At 39.8% G+C, this 22,277-nt stretch overlaps 2 protein-coding genes across 4 annotated transcripts; both read left to right on the top strand.

Moving 5' to 3' along the window:
* The first annotated feature begins 443 nt into the window (after positions 1 to 443).
* LOC116259742 (uncharacterized) lies at positions 444 to 2,368 on the top strand. The gene has a single exon (XM_031637664.2). It carries the CDS (start codon positions 525 to 527, stop codon positions 2,112 to 2,114), a length of 1,590 nt encoding a protein of 529 aa, XP_031493524.1. The 5' UTR covers positions 444 to 524; the 3' UTR covers positions 2,115 to 2,368.
* A 2,553-nt stretch (positions 2,369 to 4,921) lies between these two features.
* On the top strand, positions 4,922 to 11,973 carry LOC116259024 (uncharacterized). 3 transcript variants are annotated; one of them, XM_050079217.1, is made up of 3 exons: positions 4,922 to 5,157; positions 10,905 to 11,144; positions 11,746 to 11,973. In XM_050079217.1, exons 1-2 carry the CDS (start codon positions 4,965 to 4,967, stop codon positions 11,135 to 11,137), a joined length of 426 nt encoding a protein of 141 aa, XP_049935174.1. In that variant the 5' UTR covers positions 4,922 to 4,964; the 3' UTR covers positions 11,138 to 11,144; positions 11,746 to 11,973. The 3 variants fall into 3 exon arrangements, with proteins under 3 accessions (XP_049935174.1, XP_031492478.1, XP_031492477.1); XM_031636618.2 differs by having other exon boundaries at positions 11,742 to 11,973; XM_031636617.2 differs by lacking the exon at positions 11,746 to 11,973 and having other exon boundaries at positions 10,905 to 11,263.
* The last annotated feature ends 10,304 nt before the right edge of the window (positions 11,974 to 22,277 follow it).

Genomic DNA, 22,277 nt, shown 5'->3' with positions numbered 1-22,277 from the left:
CTTTTTGTATTTGAAAAATCAATAATTTAGTCCTTTTCCAAAATAAAATTTCGGTCAAGGTCCCAATCTTTTTTCATATTGTTGCTATATTTGATTTTACAAAGTTCAACCTATCAATTGACTAAGGTTTAGTTCAAGATATGCTCACCAAGGAATTACAATGTATTAGACGGCAAAGTGATCCACTTTAAAAAGGTTTTATAGTCAAAACTTACTATCGTAGTCACAACCTCACTACCTTCTTTTAGATTGTAATAGATCCTGAAGCATGTTCTGTGAAAAAAAAAAAATTTGGTATGCGACATGCGTAAGTTTTCATAAAAATAAGTGGACCAGTTTGTTAATTTGAAATGTTTGAGGGGTTTGTAGATTAAAGGCGAAATTACTTTAGTAGCTGAAATTTTGAAATTATGTCTGCTCTTTTTTCCTTAGATAAACTGGCTCGCTTCTTTCTTCCATTGGCTTCGTTCCCTCTCCCTTCTTCCTCCCCCCTTCTCTCTCGCTCTTGGTTCAGTCTGTACGCGATGACGGAATTCTCCGAGATCCAACATCTCCACTTTCTTTTAGATGATGACGAGGAGGATCACGAAGAAGATGGAGCCGTTGATCTCTCTGTCCAGTTCGCGTTCAGCTATGATGCAAAGAACCGTCCTTCCGAAGGTGGGGAACCCGAGTCTCCGTTTTCCGGCAACGACCTGCCCGGCAGTCCTGAAAAAAGCCTAACCCTGGACTGCTCTGTAGTTCAGAATTCGACTGAGGAGCCTTCGAGCGCCCGGCATCTCCACCAGGTAGACCTCCATCTCGGTATTTCCGACCATTCGTCGAGTGGTCAATTTGGTTCCAGGACGGATTCTTCCGTGGGAAGCCTTTCGAGTGTCGATTGTGGGGGAGAATATGATTTGGGTTCTTATTATCTCGGGCTAGGGTTAGGGTTTGATGACGGGGATTGGGGATGCTTCTGGGCGCAAAATTGTCAGGAACATTATGTGGGCCATGTTGGTGGTAGTCCCGGAAGTCACGAAAATCCTCCTGTTGATGATGTATGGATGGTGGAGGAAGAATTGGGTGTCGACCGCCCTGTGGTTTTGGCGCAGAATTCCGTCTCCAGTGGTTCGGTGGTTGAATCTGGTGACTCTTCGATGATGCTGGGCGCTCAATCAGGTTCTCTTGAAGCCTCAACGTCGATTGCCGGCACCGAAGCTGCGGATTTGGTTGATATTTATGGTAATTCCTACATGAATGATGATCCTAATAGGGGAAGTGAATGTTTTGGCGTTGTCGGGTTGGAAACTGATTCTGATGAAGAATTCCTAGATCCTCAAGAGGATGGCTCTCCAATTGTTGGAAGGAGATCTAATTTGGAGGCAGATCATCCGTCTGAATCAGATGCCTCGGCTCATGATATAGATTATCAACTGTGCTGGGATTGTCTCCACTTCTGTGATCAGAGCGATTCGGATGAAGATTATGAGTGGGAGGAAGTCGATAACGGCGTGGATATGATGGAGGTCTCTCCGCAATTCAATTCTGTATATGGTGAGAGTACATCCGATGATGTTTTAGTACACAGGGTCCTCCCTGAAGTATTGGACTTGCATGAATCAAGTGGAATAGAAGTTACAGATACTGAAGCTAATGTCGCCAATGGCAACGATACGTTGGAGACGACGGAGAATCTAGATTGGGCGCTTCTTGTTGAGGTAAACAACTTGGGAACCAGCGATTATGATGTCGAAGACCATGGAGCACCGATTCAAATTCGTGGGAGTGAGGATTTTTTGCCCGCTGAGGTATTTGAGATTTTGGCTGGGCAGTTCACGAACAATGATAGTTTGCCAAGAGGAATTCAACCGGCGTCGAAATGTTTCGTGGCTAGATTGCCCTCTGTCTCTTTAATGGTGGAAAATCCCGACGGCTCAAGAAGTGTTTGTGCTGTTTGTAAGGATGAAGTTTCAAGAGAGGAGTTGGTGAAGCAACTTCCTTGTTCCCATTGCTATCATAGCAGCTGCATTTTGCCATGGCTGAGCATTCGAAGCACTTGTCCTGTGTGCCGATATCAGTTGCCGACCGACGATCCTGATTATGAGCAGCGGAGGTTACAAAATCCCCGATAGACCTCATATGGGATGGGATTGCCTACCACTGCCGAGCATCTACGCACCAGAAGCTTTCATGTAAATATAGATCCTCTCAGATCTGAATTTTTGTCTTTGTTTGTTAAACAATAGAGAGCACTTTGAAGCTGTGTTTATTTTACATTTGATAAAAGTTCCGCACATGAATTCAGATGTTGAAGGCCGGCGCAGCATACAAACCCTGTGAAGGGCTTCCTTGTACTCTTCCAATAAAAATCTTAATTTTCTTTCTCTATTTTTTCTTCATTCTTGCATTGTTGGACAGTAGATTGCCTACCGGTTGTCGAGTTTTTTCCTGTTCTAGGCAATGGAACAAAATGCAGTAACTTTAAGTGGTATCTTCTCTTCAAATACAATGCTTGTTATGAGTTCTATGTCCTGCTGCAAAGGTCCCCTGCTCATAACATTTACCCGTCTCTGCTTGTTACCGCCGTCCAAATGCGTATCTCATACAGTTTGCCGTTTAAGCACTGGAATGTGGAACGGCTCGCAGAAAGTAATCGGTCAATTCAAATTTGGTATGACCAGAAATGACAAGTCCTCCGTACCAAATCTGCTCCGTTTAACCTTTCATTTCTACAAGCGAGAGAGAAAAGCATCTGCGCCTTATCGAGTAATTCTGCCGGATGTGAAATGTACATCATAAATGTGCAGCTTTTGATGCTTACTCATTTAGCAATATAAGTTTGTACTTACACATTGATATTCTCCTGGGCGTGATTTTTTTTTTTCTTGTTTACTGTTGATATGGCATGCTTCACAAAACAACCCGTGGCCTTGATCTGAGCAGCCCCATGTTCAACAGTAACACATTGTTACTGTCTAGTGAAAGCTAGAGCTGATTCATAGAATAATGTAACAAAGTGATGAATGAATCTGTATGGATTCATTAGATTGCCAAATAGCTTTTAAAGGGTTCTCGTACTACTTTGAAATTTCTATACGCTGAGTTGGCCCAGCATACTCTTTAAGGTTATCATGGCTTGAACAGAGCTCTTCCTTGGTTCCGTAACAAACGGGGCAGGTTAAGCTCCGAGTTACGAAGGTAGAGGGCTAGGTCCCAAGCCAATAGGTCACAGACAAAAACCAGACTGCTTAAATGTAATAATTAAGGTGTCTTTTGCAATCTAACCTTATAGATAGCCTCAGGAATAAGTTTAAGTTGATGAGAAACATGCATTTGGTTGGGAAACACATATTCGGTTAAATATTTTTTGAACTTAATCGTACTTCTATAATAAAATAAAACTGAACAGCTCATAACATCAAAATTTGATGGTGGAGGAAAGCATGTTTGATATCAAATTCATTTCCAATGCATTCTAAGAAAACCACATTTGAAGCATGAAATGTCGAAACGAAGACTTTGATGAAGTTCACTGAAGGGCTGGATAAGTCAAGAATATGAACCGGTGTCAATGAATTCGAGACTACTTGGAAATAACAAAAGGTTGTGCTCAAGCTCTTCACGCAGAAAGAGGGACAAGCTCCAGGAGCAAAAAGAACAACTGGTAGAGGAAGATACGTTACAAATGATCCAAAAGACTGACAAGAATGCCAAGATGGTTGTATGTTTGGCTCCTGGGTGTCTGAAATGACATAAATACCCTCCTAAAAATATAAAAGGGAAGCCCACCACAAAAATAAAATGCAAAAACAAAAAGAAGTTTTACCATTTTGCCCCAAGGGTGAACTTGGTATGGAGTGTTCGACCCTCGAACACACACAAATGAGCTAACAAGAATGGCCATGAAAGAAAGGCACATCCATCTATCTAAACAAACATAGAGCCAGCAATGACAACTTCGTAGATAAATTCATTTTCGTAGAGAGAAGTGTGGGACTTCGGCTCTCACTTGGGCGGTCAAACTAATAGCTCTGCTCACCCCGAATTCAATTTCAAATCCATTGCGGCCATCAAATGCACTTAGTTGCCTAGGCTTGGAGCTTTTAAATTTCATTGACTAAAGATTATTGGTTTCGTGATTGTATTTTGTAGAAACGCAACATAGTATGCTCATTTACAAATTTTACTCGTCCAAGGTATTCCTTGTTTTCCTTTCTATAGTATAATTTGGGGTTGGTCCAATTCGTGATTGTTTCAATATGAAACAATCAAATCAATCACTTGCCTAACTGTACAAAGCTTTGTCGATTTCTTTAAATTGGCAAACACAAGTTAAGGACATTCTTATCAAGTTATGCAGAGGGACATTACATTGGTCTTAGAACTCTTTTTTTTTTTTTTTCACTTCCAAAAAAGGAGATAAAACCGTGAAGAAAACTTCGCAGGCCAGCCAAATACTTTGGGGCTTGGACTATGCCTCACGAAAAAGGGTCATTTTGTCTTACTTTTGAAGGTGCGACAGAATGTCTAACATGTTCTTTTCCACTCAATTAGCTCAAACACGACACAATCAATCATGAGTAAAAGAACATCACTAGACAACTTCTCTATGGCTGACTCTGTCTATTTGTAAAAAGCAAGTGGTGAAAACAAATGCTGCTTGTATGACCCTCCACCTTTTTTTTGCTCTGGAGAAGTTGTCCGTAGAACTTGTCGATATACTGGAAGTAGGGAAAAAAAAAAAAAGAGCTTACCATCAAGGTAGAAGCATTTACTTTCTTGAGAACCAAGAATGGAGGGCCCAGATTCAATGCCTTCGGATGAAAGGGGGCAGATCACCGAAGGCCTATCATTAGATTGGCGAAGATCAACGGCTGAGATGAGGATGCACCGACAAGTCATTCGGGAGCGCTATCTGCTTCGCTAAAAAGGAATGGTAAGAGGCGAACAACCGAAGCGCCAAGACTATCCTTTTGGTAGCCATGGCAGCCTCTGCCGTGTTCTCTCCTCCCTCCCTCTTCGCCACTGCCACCTCCACCAGCTCCAGGTCTTCTTCCTGTCAGTTGGGTTCTCTGTGCTCACAATTCAGAGGCATCAAGATTTCTTCCGCGCCCTGTCGTGCTCTCCCCATTTCTTCTCTATCCTCTGCTGCAACTTGCCTGCCCATCGTTGCCCGTATGCTGTCTCTCTCCCTCTTTCTGTTTCTTGGTGTTGCCATTTATTGTGTATATGATGTCATTTCTGTTCTTGTTTCTTCTCCTCCTTCAATGGAATTACGGACTGTCTGATTGAACCATTTAAAGTCCTGAAAACTGAATAAATTTGGTAAATTACTTAATTTTCTGGGTTAGTGAGAGTGCACTGGACGAAAAGCGTGTTAGTTTGTTGGGAGCAGAGAGACATCAGTTCTTGTTTTTTCTTTCTTTTCTCTTCTGCATGTTGATGGCATGGTGGTTATGGCATCAGTTTTCTAGGCTCACTTGATATTCTCTTACACTTATGTTGCGGTATTTACTACATGAAGGGGTGTAGTGTAACACTATTTCCCCATATGGCTTAAGATTTTGCTGAATGAGAAGAATTAAAGAGAGGGTGCACATAGATGTACATGTTTCGTTCAATAAGGCCTTTTGCTTCTAGAGTGTGGACGTTCTGCGGCTGATTCTGATGTTCTTTAGTTTGAATTCATCTGGTTCATTGTTTCTGGTCTTTTGGGTTCATTCTTTCTGTTCTTAATTATCTTTAATTCCTTGAAATTGAGAGTATAGACTTGCGGTTCAGTATATTTTTTCAACAACTTATCATCTTTTAGTCTCTATTTTCAGAAATGGCCATTTCTTCTTTGTTATTTTCCCTGTTTAACACCTTATGCCAAGTATTTCACTGGTGCTAATGGTTTGACAGAAAGCAGATGCAGGCTATTACCTTTTATTGGTTGCTGTTTGATGAAATAGTATTAATGAACTTTTCCAAACAAATGTTATTCTTATTTCATTGGGTCCATGGGGAAAAAAACAAAAGCAAAATTTGCATGTTTTGAGATGCTGGATCCATGGTTTCTACACATTTAGGTCACCGAACCATGATATTGAATCCCGTGATGCAATCTGGCTTTTCCAGATCGTGAAAGACAATGCAGAAGTCAAAGGCACAAGTAGAATGATCTTAGGTTGATAGAGCATGGCAAGCTGTAGTAACTAGTAACACAACCTTGGGAAATTGTGCGGAGTGGACTGTTCAGTGATCCAGGCTTGGAAAGTTCCTTTTTTTTTTATGTCATAATGAGTTGCTGGTACAGATCATGACAACTGTTTTCACCCATTGTGAGATCAACAACAGGACACCTTTATCATCTAGGAGCCAATGGAGCAGCCATGTATTTTCACTAATTGTATCACATTAATTTACTGCAGTAATTGGACTGTTGCTGTTAGGAAGAGGCAAAAGTCGACAGATACAAAGTACATATTTAGATGATATTTAAATTGGAATCAGCTTTGTCTGTGAAGATGTAACCTGCTAGCACGAGGCAAAACATCAATAACTGTTTTATGTACCAATGACATGGGTTTTACCTTGTGTTGTTGGGTATGAATTTAGTCTTTTAATGGGGTTGAGCTTGGGCCTCTTAAGAAAGAGGTGGCAAGTTCTAGTTTCTTTCCTGGTAGGAAATTGTTAGCCCCCTGCTAACTCACCAACCCTTTACAAAGAAACCCTAAGATGACACACGCACACACACACCCTAATCCCAGATTAGGGCTTCTTCCTCCCAGAGGTAAGACACCCTCAAAGCTGCGATACCCCCTCCATTCTAGACCTTAGACCTATTTATAGCCTTATTGGGACTGCCCAAATAGGATGCCGATCCAAATCACCTAACCAGTTACTAACAATACTCCCCCCTTGAAAGACACCTTGTCCTCAAGGTGTGAGCATGGAAAATGGATGCAGACATCGAAAATTGTTTCCTTGCTTTCAGCCAAACAAAGTGGACTGCCACTGTAAGAACCTGTCTAAACAGCAGTCCTGATAGTGTAAGTGCACTATTAAAAATCTGCTCCTCGTGCTTAGAAGCTTCCTCACAATTAGCACAAGACAGCGCCATAGATAAATGCAAGCCAGTGTCCTGGTTCATGGAATTTTCATTCCGTAGCTTTCTCATTTTGTCATATTTGAATAGCTGCAATTGAAGCCTTTATATTTCTTGAGCACCCCAAGTGGCATGACACTGATGGATGGAGACAAAAACATAGTGGCTTGCTTGCCATCTGCCACAACACTTGATCGGCAGGTAAAACGCTTCAGGTGTATCTCCCGAAAGCAGCATCGTTACCAGAAGCTGAATCTCATAATTTCTGTAAAATGGACCTCCAGTAGGTAAGGTGATTCCATTTTGCTTATGTAAAACATGGTAAAAAAACACAAAGAGGTTCCAATTTTCTTTCCTGATGTGAGCCTTAGAATAATCTTGGTAGACAAACTCCATTTCACCAAGTGTTTCAACTTGTTCACTAGAATGAGATGGAACCTTCAAGAAAGCAACGCCTGACACCACTCTTCAGCAAAACGTTTCATCAATTAATTGGCACACACCCTGTTCTTACCAACGAAGCCATTGTGGTAGCCGCTCCAATTTCTGACAATATGAACTATAGAATTGCATGTTGACAATATATAATCCACAGGTGTGGCCATGGACGTTCCAGCTAACACAATCGACTTATTCCTGATGCAATGGAACTGGAAGTGTGGAACTTGTCTGCTATAAAATTTTATTTTATGCATCATTGGCTCACGACTTGCCCAATGGGCAGTCCTATACCTGATGCTCACCCAAATTTGCCTTGTCTCCTTCTCTCTCTGTAGCGCCTTACCATGGGGCTTCTTTACCACCTGCATGTTGTGCCTGGTTTTGCTTGCTGCTGATGTCTTGTGGTTTCTGTTTAGCTTCTATATTGACACCTTCTTCCTCCACAACACCTCCCATATGGTTATTAAGAATATACTGTCAACTCCAGTTCCCATTCCAAGCATTCTAGTTCAGTTGAGGGCATGTTCATCATCATTTCTGTCATCCGGTGGATGATCATGTCAGGGGAAAGATCACTCATGTGGATCAAGAACACCTACCGATCATTCTTCACTATGATTTCCATAGTGGACCGCTAGCACATCCACTGTCAATTATGGCCTCCCTTAGGCTTTGTCCCTGTTGGAGCTTGTTGGAGGCGTAGTCCAGAGCCGAAGTAGCAGCCTTCCCTCGGCTGGTAGAATGACTAGAGTTCCGCCTCAGGCTGGCCAAGGAGGTAAAGGATAGGTGGACAGATGACCTCTGATAAGTTGGAGATGCAAGCATGTTGGGGCTTCCCAGAAATTGAATGCGCTCTGATCCTTGGCCTTTGTAGTCGGATGTTTCTGGATAAAAATGACCGGTGGGGGATTTGTCTAGAGGGCGACGGTTGTCTTTACGGTGGCGATGGAGGGCTCCTTCTCATTGGCTCAGATTTTCAGTTGGTGGCAAGGCTCCACCATTGCCAAAGATGTTTCCCTCATACTCTCTTGTTGCTGCTATGACTCGCCTCGACGGGGTTTCATAGGCTGCCTTATTAACCTTCTGCCCCACCCTTCGATGTCGCCATGTTCGCATCTGCTAACAGGAATGAAGGGATGATCTGATGCCTGCTCCTTTTGTTTCCATTTCGTCTTGCTAGAACCTACCTCGTCTTGCCTTGTGGTAGCAAATCCATGGTCAGCAACTCTGTGGTTTGCCTTCTCTATTGAATTCTGCGCATCATCTTCCTCAACTCCTCCACACCTGCTGTACTGTTGGTCAAGGTTCTTGCTGCATACTTCGTTCTGCCAATTCTTCTCATGTTCTTCTAAATTTCTAATTGCCTCAATATTCAGTCAATTATTTGCTCTCTGGTCTCCAGCGTGGGCATGTGCTTAGAAGGTGCCCAACTTTGTCCAGGAAACTGCAGTCGGCTCCCTTCACTCCCTGGTTTCATGCTTAACCACCAATAGCGTTGATGCAATCTCTCAATTTCTTCTTCCAACTCCACCGTTGAGGTTCTGCTCCTTGGGCCAGCTTGGCCAGAAGGCAACTCCCTCAGGGATGCATGATTTCTGGTATTTCTCCCTACCCAGGAAGAGGAATAGTTTCCACCGAAGCCATAAACTGAAGCTTGCAATGTTACGAATGTACTTGTCATACTCTTTGGGCGGTTTTGGGTCCATGACTCAGGGCTGGGGATGCCATACAGCTGGGATCCCAGCTGCAGAAATATGAAGTCTTTTTGAATCTCGTTGCTAGTTGAAGAGGCCCATAAATGGTCGTCTGCAATGGCCTGCTGGTTTCCAGCTCTGATACCATCGTTAGACCTTGCTAACTCACCAACCCTTTACGAGGAAACCCTAAGATGACACACACACACATTTCTTGTGCTGATTTTGCAATGCATCATATTGGGATCATTGTCACAAATACTGTTGTTGACTTGGGCTTTTATCAAGACTTAAGATGAAGTTAATTTTTTTTGGGAAAATTTCAGGAATTCAAAAAATAAAAAATAGTATTAATAAAAAATGGGTTTTCTACTGATTTTCTTGTAAAAACATTAACCAGAATTCAAAATAATTATTCAAATATTAAAAAAGCATAAAAAAAATAAAGTATGTTTAAACAATTTTTTCCTTATAAAATGGAAAAACATGAGGTTTTCATTTTGGCAATTTTTAAAATATCTTGATTTTTGTGTTGTTCTGTTTCTTTATTTCCATTATGTTGTGTTTTATATTTTGAAAAAAGGCAATATTTATGATAATCAATGGGACCAAGGGAATATATAAAGATGTCAAGATCGGGTGTCTTTGGATAAACTTGCACATCTTCCCATCAATTAACATTGTAGACAATCTCTAAAGTGATTTCAAAATGAGCCGCATCCTAAAGTTGTTGGATTGCTACTAACCTGAAGGGCAGTTTATCATCTGAAAATCTGTGAGTGGTTATGGAATCTTACCTAGTAAAGGAAATCCAAATATCGGCTTCTTGTTATGTCTTCCTAGTAAAAGGTTCTTTTCTTGCTATATTGAAGCAAGTGGAGTAAAGCTTTTTCTCAGCACATTAGCCATCTTAAAATCCTGAGCACATTGAAACCGTATATGTAATTATTTGTGATAGTTGGAAGTTCCTTACATGCTGTTTCCACGTCTCAGATCCTGTCTGCTGATAGTGTGAAAAAGGAACATTTTTGGAGCTTCGTTGAGATCTGCCTTGTGGACCCTTCGTCTGCTCTGAGACTGCATTTGTGGATCTTATTGTATGGTTGCACTTTTAGTAAGAGAGGAAACATTATTCATGACTGATCTATGAGGTTGGATTTTTGTGATTTGAAATTTCACATCATGCTCTTGTGGAATGACTGATTAAGGATGAATCATAGTGTACTTTATTTACTGTATTTTCCTTCTTAACTGGCATGGTAAGGTTGTTCCAGCAGACTTGGGGTTTAGCATTATCGTATTTATTTATAGAACATGGAACTAATGTTGTTGATCTGCTGGGATTTCTATCTTCTTAATTTGATTTGAATATTTTTGTCGATAAACATCTAATTCTTGTTATGAACTTTCAGGTTTTTAAAATTTACATCTGGATTAAGTTTAAAGATGTAAAATGGAAATTTCATAACCTTGTCTCTCTTGATTCTTCATATTCTGAGGCAATTGAAATCAGTTTTTTGAGTAAATGATAGAACGGTTTCAAGTTACGTGTTTTTTATCTGCATCAGTTGGGGTATAAGCACAGGTGTGATAATTTCTGCATAGAAGAAACACGGATGTATGTATGCGTCATTAAGCCGTTTGCTGCATCCGAAACAATCTGTAAAGTCACTAACCTGCTAGTTCTTTTCTTTCAGGTCGTGTATGCCCATTTACAGGCAAAAAGGCAAACCGTGCCAATAAAGTCTCCTTCTCAAATCACAAGACAAAGAAATTGCAGTTTGTAAATTTGCAGTACAAGAAAGTGTGGTGGGAAGCTGGGAAGAGGTACTTGAAATTGAGGTTGTCCACGAAAGCATTGAAGACCATCGAGAAGAAAGGCTTAGATGCTGTGGCTAAAGAAGCTGGCATCGACCTCAGGAAAAAATGATGATTTTGTAATGCATTTGGATTCCCCTTTTAGACATTAAGTTTATTCTTTGTTCAATAGCACATGTTCTGATGATGGCTATTTTTTTTTCCCATTAAAAGTTCAGTGCTTGTGCTTCTGGGTTCAGTCCATAGCTGTTAACTCGTGCTTGTTTTAGATTTCTCCGCTCAAATGTGTTGAACTGGTGACCTTACGTTTAGCCACCTTGCTTGATCGTTAACCTTCCAGGAGCCTTATTCATTATTAGAAGGAAATTTTCCTTTTTCTTAAATTTGTTGAGCTTTTGACCTTGCAGTCAGCCAACAACCACTTCCGTTGATCGTTAACATTGAGCCGTGTTTTTGTTATTTGGAAGAAAGTTTCTTTGTATCTGAGCTTTGTTCTATGTTTACAAACTTCCTGCTTGAGGGTTCTAACTAATGCCGTGATACTAAGTTTGTTTTGATCTGTTCATCGATAACCCCTAAGAAACCTTTTCGTGAAGTCAGCATGGTTATGTCAGTCATCATGAAAGGTGCTGTTGACATGTTCTTTTAGTTCTACTCTCCCCAATTACTTCTCCATGTAGGTATACCACCAAGAGCTCTGATAGATCTTTCGACAGGTAGTTGCGAAGCCCGGGCTGTGAGGCTGGGCAGGACGATCGTCTGTGCAGATCTTGGTCAAGTCTATGTGAGGGCATCTTGCTGAAACTTTCAAATTTTTGAGAACTCCGGTACACTTCTATGAGACTCTATCTCCAGTCTTGTCTCAGAGTAAGAAGAATATCCTACAAGATCTACTTGCCAAAGTGTCTGACAAATTAAAAGTTGATGAAATTCTCCCTCTTTGAGCTCCCTCGTTGTTAGTCTGTTTTATGGCGTGTGCTCACATGTACACAGCCGTGCCCACACATACGCATATACGGAACTGTTTTATCTGTCGGCTTGAGTCTGCTGGTTGACATGCATAATAATCTCTTCAAGCCTACCTCCGTGTGAAAGATCCGGAGATGCTTTTTTTCTTAATTAAATTCAAAATATGGTCACCGACGCCTCTTATATCTTGAAAAAACTTGATAACATTACCAATTTGGATATTCCCCATAAAAGCTGGAAAATGTGCTTGCGAGACTCTCAAATTCTCATTAACAAAAATTTAGTGTGTTGTTATCATGACAATAGCGTGATATGATTGCAAAATTTATGTGAGATTCTCTTTTAGAAATATCTTTTACACGATTTACGCATAAGATTTTCCTCTGCTTACCTCGTTACTTTTCTTTCTTCTTGTACTTTTTGTTAAAGTAACAATACATTTCCCGCACCTTTTCTCAAAAGTTTTATATTTTGCAATTTCCTAATAATTCTGATATTTCTCCACGAAGGGAAACATTTTGTGAAAATCTTCCCGAGCAATTTCCCAGAACGACGTTGGTAACTACGGTCTAAATTATTGTCTTGGTCCGCCGTTCTCTGGAAGTGAAGCACAGAGAATGAGACAACTAAAGCACGAACGGTAGGTGATTGTGAGCAGTAGCAGGCTAGCAGCAGTTGCTTAGCTTTTTCTAGATCCCTGTTTCCAGCTATTTATGGCTTCGGACCTACCTTGGCCCTCTACAGTTGGTGATCAAGGGTTGAGCCTGTGGTTGGCACACTGCACCAATAGGTCCACCAAAGTAAATAATTCGGTACGTGAGCAGTTGATCTGGTCTGTGTTGGAGCAGTTGGTATACCTTAAAATTTCGATATCCACTTCGTAGTCTTCAATATCTTGCACTTTCAACAGAGACTCATGATTTTGCATGAATTCAGGCGACGTGCATGTGTGGGTTGGACGTTCGAAGACCTGATTTAGATCCCTCTGAAGCGAAGACAAAGTTCACAGGTTGAGAACCTCATCAAGTTGCGGGCTGCAATTAAAGCTGGAAGCTGATTTTTGGGAGGCATACGGCTCCTGATTCTCAGTCTTTTGTTTTTTGGGCCAATGTTGGTGCCCAGAATTGGGCAACCATGACTTACAAGGAGATATTCTTGGTCTGCTGGTCATGCAGGTCTACCTGCAGTTCCTCAAGCTTGACGGTGCAGACGACTGGTCTTGTTCAGAAACCTTCATACCCATTCAATGAAAACCACCTTTCAGTTTGTAAATAAGGTGTTCCATATAGAAAGCGTCGATGTATGTGATCCTGAATTCGTATCACGCAATTATCTAGATCACATTTATTCAGGCATAATTTCATGGGCATTTGGCCATTTGGAAAGGATCCTCCATTTCAATACCGGACAATGCGCTTCACTTACAGCACAGGATGGAGGATCCTTCACTTCTCCCTTTGAGTTTGCAGAACAAAAGAAAAAGAGACATGGAGATGGATTCATGGAAGATGAACTGATCCACCATGGGTTTTGCTTATTTGTAACCATTTGACTGTTCTTGGTGGCGACGGGAAGCAATTAGCACTCTGATATGCAGTTTCCTTGAACCTTTTGTGTGACTTGGACATAAAGCATGTATGTCTAATTGGTATACTCATCTGCAGCAAATGAAGACCCAGCATTTTGCCAGCCTAGATAGTTCCCAGCCAGATCCAGCCATGAAAATTAGGACTTGGGTAGTGATACACAAAATGCAGGAAGTAAGGTTTTCAATGCGCAAACTCTAGCAACTATCCAGGTTTGGATTTCTATGTTCCTGGCTAACTGAAGAAGGCCATTGACCTGGTGCCAGTACCCTAGGCAGAGACGGAGCATTTTGTTATAGATCAGTAGGGCTGACATGGATCCATTTGCTTTTAAGGGCCATTGCCTGGTACTGAAATTATGAGTGCTGGGTGCTGCCAATGAGAGCTTACCTGTTTGAATCTTAGAGCAGAAGGTTAGGACCAGCCTCTGTCTGTCCTTCACCAACACCCTAGACTGCATGTGGGACCAAACTGAGAATGAATGGAGAGAGAGAGAGAGAGAGAGAGAGAGAGAGAGAGAGAGAGAGAATTTATGCATTATGATTGTGTCTGCTATTGGCCATCCTATTCAGTTTAAAGATTTTTGTGAACATAGATAGGAAAAACTAGCACCTAAAACCATAACTCACTGCAACCTCACCCAATTTGGTAGATCTTTCTGATTATAAATTCTAAGATGTGTGAGTGCATGGGGTGTGCGCGCGCTTGTCTGTGCATGTGTTTTGTGACTATTAAAACTAATTCCCTTTATAAGCAGACGAGAGATGTAGTGTTCAATTAAATGGTATCAAAGGTACATGACAACAACTGTCCATGAATTTTTTGTTCAGTTTGTTATTCTCAGTGCAAGGTTTTTTACTTTCATTGTGGCAGCAGATTGGGAGGGCTTCTATTAGTAAGACTCTCCAGATTTCCTTATCCGCTAGAAAGTACGCTCAAGTTTGGCGTCTGGCAGGAACGATATCCGGTTGGGAACTCCTGTCAAGTTGGCAACTTTTATTATATTGCTTCTGCCAGATGAGTGGAGCTCTTGTAGATGCAAAGTATTTTAAATACTAAAGAATCAGTGAAAGATCTTATAGGTTTCTGGATCATATCTGCATCAGAGAGAGAGAGAGAGAGTTTCGCTTACGCATGTGTGGGGGCAAGAGGGGGTGGAGGGGAAGGTCCTATTCCTGAAAAAGAAAAAGAGTGCAGAAATTGCGCTTACGCAGGTGTGGGGTAGAGAGAGTCAGAAAGTGGCCCATGCTCTCTCTCTCTCTCTTTCCAATAACAATGAATTCAGTGCATAAAACAACAGGGAAATTTCTTGGGGATGTTTGTGCTCAACCAGATAATCACCATTCACCACATAAGCATATGAATTTTTCAGATCACCGAAGAGTACTTGCTCTGCCAAAAAAGCTTGGATTATGTGTGAAAGACACTCAACATGATCTCTCATTACCATTTGTTTAATCAACTAATGAAATCATAGAGCGTAGAGAGAGAAAGAGAGAGGTTAGGCTACAAACCAAAGAATTATGTAGTAGTGGGCACATAAAAAAACAAAAGCAAGTGACAAATTGGTTGTCCCAGTCACTAGATGGTGCAAAAAGCAGACCAAACCAACAAAGTCTAAAGGTGCAATCAAATCCCTGCTCTCCTGTTGAAACAAGTCAATTTGCAGCCACATCTTTCTTGCTTTGCTTCTTTTGGCTTCATTTTATCCACAATTGGGGATGGAGAGCCTACATGAAGGTCCACCAATATTCCTGGTACTCCTCTGCCATGAGGACCACAAGTCTTAATGGATGCGATACGCCTACCTGGGTCGAGCCGGCTCGGATCCAAAACCTGTTTAACATGCTTGCAAACGACATCTTCTCTAAAGTTTATCCAGATCAACCTGGACCGAACCCGGCCAATGTTGTTTGATTTCACTTCTTCAGTCAGGGTTTGGCACCTTTTTGTCCCTCTGATCAGTTACACAATGAAGCTGTCAATGGCCCTGAATGTCTTGTGAGTCCCTCTTCATTTTTTATTCAACTCAGTCATTTTCCTTCATGTGGCACATCTAGATTAATGGTCCCATTTGGTACCAATAGACTTCAAGAGTGAACTAACCCTACATTGCTGCCCCATGAATGTCTCATGTTTGATCCTAGAGAAAATACAACTGATCACATCTAGGGCCTTCAAACATACTGATTCTCATGCTAACCAGCTAGATAAGCCATTGGTTCTCAGCCCCACAAAGGATAATTCAATTCTTCGCATCAAAGTGAGATCCATATAATGCGTTTAGATTAACCTTATATTCGAACCGGAGATCAAACTTTAAGGATAAATGTTGTAACACCCTACTTTTAGAGTTTAGTCTTAGAAACTTCAAGGGCATGTAAAGGAGGATATTAAGTAGTTGGTTGTCCTGATTGTTAATCTTTTTTGGGATGAAACCGAAGCTGCTAGGAAGTGGGTTGGATCCATGGACCAGGAGCTCGAGCTCAATGGGTGAGTGGGTCGAGTTGTTATAATTGTTCTCTTGAATTAAGGACCAACTTGGATTTTGGGCCCACATAGATTGGATGCCAACTCTGGTTTGTTCTTCACCACATAAAGGAAATGCTTATTTTGGTACAGTTCCGTGGCACCCAGCAACAAGTGTAAAGGTGCATGGTCCCATGTATATGCGCATATGATGACCATAAAAAAGAAGAAGCTGTTTTTTACGTGCCGAACTTTATGACCTTTACCGCAACACCAAGTTGGGCTTCTAGTGAAATTCTTTTTTTATCATGTATGTGGCATTCGGTTCAAGTGCAGAAGAAGCGTGCCAAGCTACAAAGCTTGCATATGTAAATCTCCACTAACATGCTCTGCTTTATTTTGTTTATTTGTTTCTTTAATGACTTTGCCTAATTACAAGCTTATGAGTGTGATTGGCATGAAGATCAATGTGACGTGCCACTCGATTAATAAGTTTAGGAGCAGTAATTATGATCTTCGAAGAACATGATTAATATACTTTTTGGTATGTTTAAAGTTTAAATATATTGTCCTTTAATTTTGGATATGGGAGACAGTTAATCAGATCATTCAAAAGAATGGACTAAAAGAGACACATGAGGATGGAAAAAGCAAGAAATTTTCATCTGCAATCAAACGCGCTGGATGTCAACGCTGATTTCTGCAGGAAACGCCAAAAATCAAGTGGAGGCAAGTTCGTGAACTGCAATAATTATTGATATTCCAAGCGCCGGCTATGTTTGGTGGTGCAGAAAAAGTTGGCCACAGTTCATGAACTTGGTCGCACTGATCGTGATATCCTGATGTAACTTGTTTGCTGCCAAGAATTGAACTTTTTGACACGAAACCGTTTGGCATAATTTTGTAAATGCGCCGAGTTTTGTACGGTGTTGCTCAGGGAACTCATGAGTTTGCAATCTTTGGTGACGTTTCAAAGAATTACTCTGTGATTTCAAACTCATCCCCTTCATGGTGAGGTTGCCAAAACGTCATGATTCACATAAAAAGTTTCTTGTTAAAATGGGCACTATAGTGAAAAGTTTTCTCTCCCTCTCTCTCTCTCTCTCTCTCTCTCTCTCTCTCTCTCTCTCTCTCTCTCTCTCTCTAGATTAATTATCTTTGCACAAATCAATAATATGTTCATTATTTAAAAGAAAGAAGGGTATGAGAAGATGGTGATGAGCTTATCCACTACTGACCAATGCAGTATGCCCCACTAAGTAACCAAAATGAAGCGCATAATGATATATTATATATGTGCAAGAAACCGCAACATACCAAAGAAAGAATAAAAGAAGCAGCAGAACAAAGCAGTAGAGAAATGCATGCATAGTAGCTAAAAGTTTTGGTTACATGAAGATGTATATACATTTTCGTCCCCAAACTTGAACAGAAAAATCGGCCACTAGACAATTTTTTTTTTTAATTTTTTTGTCACAATTCCAGGATCAACCAACTTGTCTTAATCTTACTACAACTAGATTTATATGGTGGGCAGACATATATGTATTGGAGCATCAAATAATTGATCGATAAAGACGAACTCTGGTCTCCTGCACTATATGTGTGTTCCTGCATTATGTGCAAAATTAGTGCAACATGCACTGATGCAGGCTACATTTATATAATTTTGTGGGCACGTATCTAATGACAGAAGGCACCAGACTCCTCTCAATTTTCTTTCATTCTTTGTATATATTGTTTGTGGTCTACTAATTAAGTTGATTATATATATATGTATATAATTGGTCAAGTAAGCGTCAAGATGCTTTCAATTTCCTGACATCATGAGTTTGTTTCTTTAATTTTGAAATAAAAAAACAAAAACATATATCATGAAGCAGATCTGCTTGATTTGTCTTATACGGCGAGACAAATGGTGGCTTTATCTGGGAGGATTTGACAAGAAAAAGAAAAACAAACAAGAAAAGTCTGAAATTGGTTGCGATGGAATTGAATGTGAGATTCATCTGGGAGCCTAACTCTAGCAATCTTGAGTAAATTAACAATTACATTCATATGTGAACATCGTAGCATTAGTTTCTAGTCTTCGAATGGCTTGATATTAAATTTCAGTACTATTGAAGTGATAATCTTAATGGCTGCCATTTCCACCGAAGCTAAAAAATGGGGTGGGTGTGCAGAAGGTATTTTTGCTGAATTGTCGTGAAAATATTTGTCGTATAATGTAAATGTTTTAACTGGGTTCGTGTAATTTTATACATCTGAGTAAAAGACAATATCTCAGGTTGTGGCTTATGCTTGTAAAATGAAGAAGAACTAACTCTAACGTGGGTTTTAGCTTAGTTGATTTGAAAATCGAGTTTTTGAAATTCCATCTTGCGTCTCAAACATGAGAGGCTTCTCATGTCATGATTAATCCAATATTCATTCAGTCATTTGTCCCCATTATATTGGCAAGAAGTTGTTGCTCCAATGGAATTGGCACAGTAAATGAGGTCAATGTCTGTTTCAACTCTCGAGGTGTCAACTTTGAGCACCACTTAGAGACACTAAAACTACTTCTAATACCTTGGAGGTTTGCAGTCAAAGGACTTAGCACTGAATTGAACTGATAATGAGACTTTCAATTGTGCAACTGCCTGACCAGCTGCATTAAGCCCTTTAGAGCACCAACCAGACTTGATTGGTTTTGTAAATCTATTTGATTTTGCACCAAGCTAACCTGATCCAACTTTTAGGTTACGATCTGAAAGAGAAACTCAGCTTTGTGGCGGCAAGGATATGAGATCCATGCTTGCATGCAGTGATGAACCGACATCCGAGGGAAAACAAACATAACCTTAAGGTGTATTTGCTATATTTAAGATTCCTTTGGTCTTCATTTCCTAAATATCTAATTGTTTGTGGATTTGAAACCTGACATTTTAGGGTTATATATATATATAATCCATAGCGTGCACATTCCTAAATAGCTTGGATGTTGAATGAGACTCGAATTCAAGATATATTGCTGTCAACAACCTTTGAACATTGCTTGTAGGTGACCAGGTTTAGTTTCAAATTCTTGGGGATGTTATTTTTTATGCTGCGTGATGTACAAGTTGAAACATGGCAGAAACAATACTTCGAATCACTAAGGTTTTGTATTACAAAAGAATAAGGAGTTGGGTGAAAGTGTCGGCCTTAGAAAAGAACAAGAAAAACCCTGCTCGCTTGTATTAAAAAAAAAAAAACAAAAAAAAGTTGAGGTCGGAGGTGGGCCCAGTTTTGTGTGTGGTGAGGTGAAGAATCGAAGATGGTGCTGCCGCCACCCACGCGTGGCTCTCCATCTTAGACCATGGGACCCACCACTCTCCTCCCCCTTTATGCTGTCAGTCGCCGAGTCCCACGCTCTCTCTCAAAGTCATACACATCCACTAATCAGGAGCCACCCACGCCATCCACACGTCACTTCCTCAACCCCCCGCACACGCTGGCCCCTCCCCTCCCCACTTCATCCACATTTTCATCTTCTTTTTTTTTTTGTTTCAATAATAATAAATTAATAATAACAATAATTAGTTAGCGACAATAACGAAAAAAAAAACAATGTCTTCATCCAATTGATCCATACTGTAAAGTAACACATCCAAACTGCTTGTTTCTTGTAGAACCCTGACGTGGGAAAATATATCTCTACTGAAAACTTTGTTTGTGATCATATCTCTTGGGAATAGCTAAGTTTCTTCCTTTTCATATTGAGGAATCAGCTACCTGATTCCTGACTAGTTTCTAATTGTTGGTCAACACTCTTGTGTTTGCCAAACATCACCTTTGAAATCACGGCTTCATGAAGAAAGTCTCAACATAATCAGGTCTGAGTGGGAAGCCAACTCAAGGCAAATGGCTTGAGGGTATGAAGTGTGTACGCAATTTGAAGGCAGGCATGACCAATTGGTCCTCCAAAAGGAGAAAGGAAAGGTGGGCTGGAGAGAAAAAAGGGAAAAAGTAAAAGGTGGGTTTGGTAATTATGGAGTGGCTCTTTCGGCCATTTCTGGGGTACAACAGCCCTCTGCATTTAGGTTTGTCGCCTCCTCATCTGAGAAAGAAGAACAAATCCCACTCCTTTTCTTTTTACGATGGCAATGGAGAGGTTGACCGATATGTCTCTCTAGGCACGTTTAGAATGTTTTCGCGATAGTGACACACTTACTTCAGTTATCCGATAGTGAAAAAAAAGTCAGAAATATTTCATCCTACCACCCAACAAGAAAATCGAAGCTTCCATCTTCCTCTCTTCTCTTTACGATACCAGACTAACTTTCGGTGTTTCGAAGTGATGTGTCACTATACTTCAATTTATATATTGGTGCTCTCACCATTTTTACAAAATAGAAACGCCATTCTTGCTAATTTCTTTGTGCCAACCCATTGAAAATGAGATATTACATCCTTAATTAATTTGGTAGTATTTGACAAAACTTTCTCAAAAAGTAGGGAACTCTCAAAGGATGGCCATGGATAATGTTCTTGCAGTTTTTATGATAAAAACCATTTCATCACTTCCCATTATGATAATGCTTGCATTTCGACAACGGGAATTATCCTCCTCCTCTATTTGTTAGGCTCAACCGACAAAATTCAATTTGGTGTTTCACTTTGGAGATAAACATGCAGTTTTGTGCAAACATTTAAAACAATTGTTTCTAAATTAACTTACTGTTGAAATTTTACCTATACTTGCCTTCTTTTATATTTCACCAGAGTCGAAAAGAAAAAAGTAGAAAATGATCCTGATGTTAACCAGCATTTACAATTTTAAAAAATGGCTAATTTTGTTTCCTGAAAAAAAAAAAGATTAGTTAATTTGTGTCATACAGCACGACAGCTACACAGTGACAGCAGAGTAGAAGTGAATTGGTTCGCCTGTAAAAACGCAAATATTCACTAATTAATGGAGAACATGCATGCTATATTGGAATTCTATATAGATATTCGCTAATTAACCATAAAATTTTATATTACTTTATGTAAAACTAGTTCAAGCATTAGTAATGAATTTTCTTTTCTTGGTAGAACAAGAAAAAGGCTTGCAAAATAATATGGCCATGGCTTATAATAATAAACAGTTGATTTTCACACATTATAACTTTGAGACGAAAAAATAACCTTAATTTAGATCATGTTGATTCTTCTATTTTCATGTGTTGAGTATGAGCTTACTTAATATCACCACTCTGAGAGCATCACCACGCCCCGAAGTTATATTGGCTGTTGCTTTTTCACCAACGTGAAAGATTTCACTTTATGATGCAATTGGAGATCATGATTAAACAATATGCATGAGAGAAGGAGTTCAAGAAATTGATTTGTCGACCTGTTCATGCATGGACAAATTAAGGAGAAGAGCCGTTATCCACATTTTATTTACAACAATAAACGGAACGGTTGCATATATATATATATATATATATATATATATATATATATATATATATATATATATATATATATATATATATATGTATGTATGTATGTATGTATATTGGAATCAGCTGACTACCTATATGGTGGATGGTTTTTTTTTTTTACACTAAAAACCATTGCAAATGGTGCATTCCTTAGCAAAAAATTCTGACCAATTAATTGTCGTTGTTTAATGTACCATTTGTGACAGCTTTTAGCATAGCAAAATATAAAAATTATTTATTCGGCCATAGAGTTGGCCGAATCGGCCTTTATATACTAGTTTTAACCGGAATAGTAGGCTGTAAATTCTAAACAGAATAGATAATAGAGATTAAAATAAAAATATAGAGGTCATTTTGTCTTTTAAGAGACCAAAATACCCCACAATCGAGAAGAGAGAGAACGTGTGTGTGTGAAATAGAAAAAATATTAGTCTTTCTTAAACGAGAATATTCTACTTTTTAGGGTATTTTATTATCTTAGAAAACAGCTTGGTTTCCAGATTTTGAAATTTAATCTTCATCCATTGATTTGGTTAGAATTGATGAACAAATGATTTCCATCAAGTTTGATATATAAGGTTTTGGTAACTACCTGTTTTCTTGAGAGAAGAAGATATATATATATATATATATATATATATATATAGAGAGAGAGAGAGAGAGAGAGTGAGAGAGTGAGAGAGAGAGAGAGAGAGAGGATAATCTGTTAATTTATCATAAAACATGTTTTGGTACAAGTTTGTATTTGGTTTATTCCCAAATGTTAGGGTTGTAA

The sequence above is a fragment of the Nymphaea colorata genome, chromosome 8 (genome assembly GCF_008831285.2).
Source record: "Nymphaea colorata isolate Beijing-Zhang1983 chromosome 8, ASM883128v2, whole genome shotgun sequence".
Taxonomy (NCBI): Eukaryota; Viridiplantae; Streptophyta; class Magnoliopsida; order Nymphaeales; family Nymphaeaceae; genus Nymphaea; species Nymphaea colorata.
The sequence above is the reverse complement of the archived record's forward strand: the minus strand, read 5'-3'. Positions and strand labels throughout refer to the sequence as shown.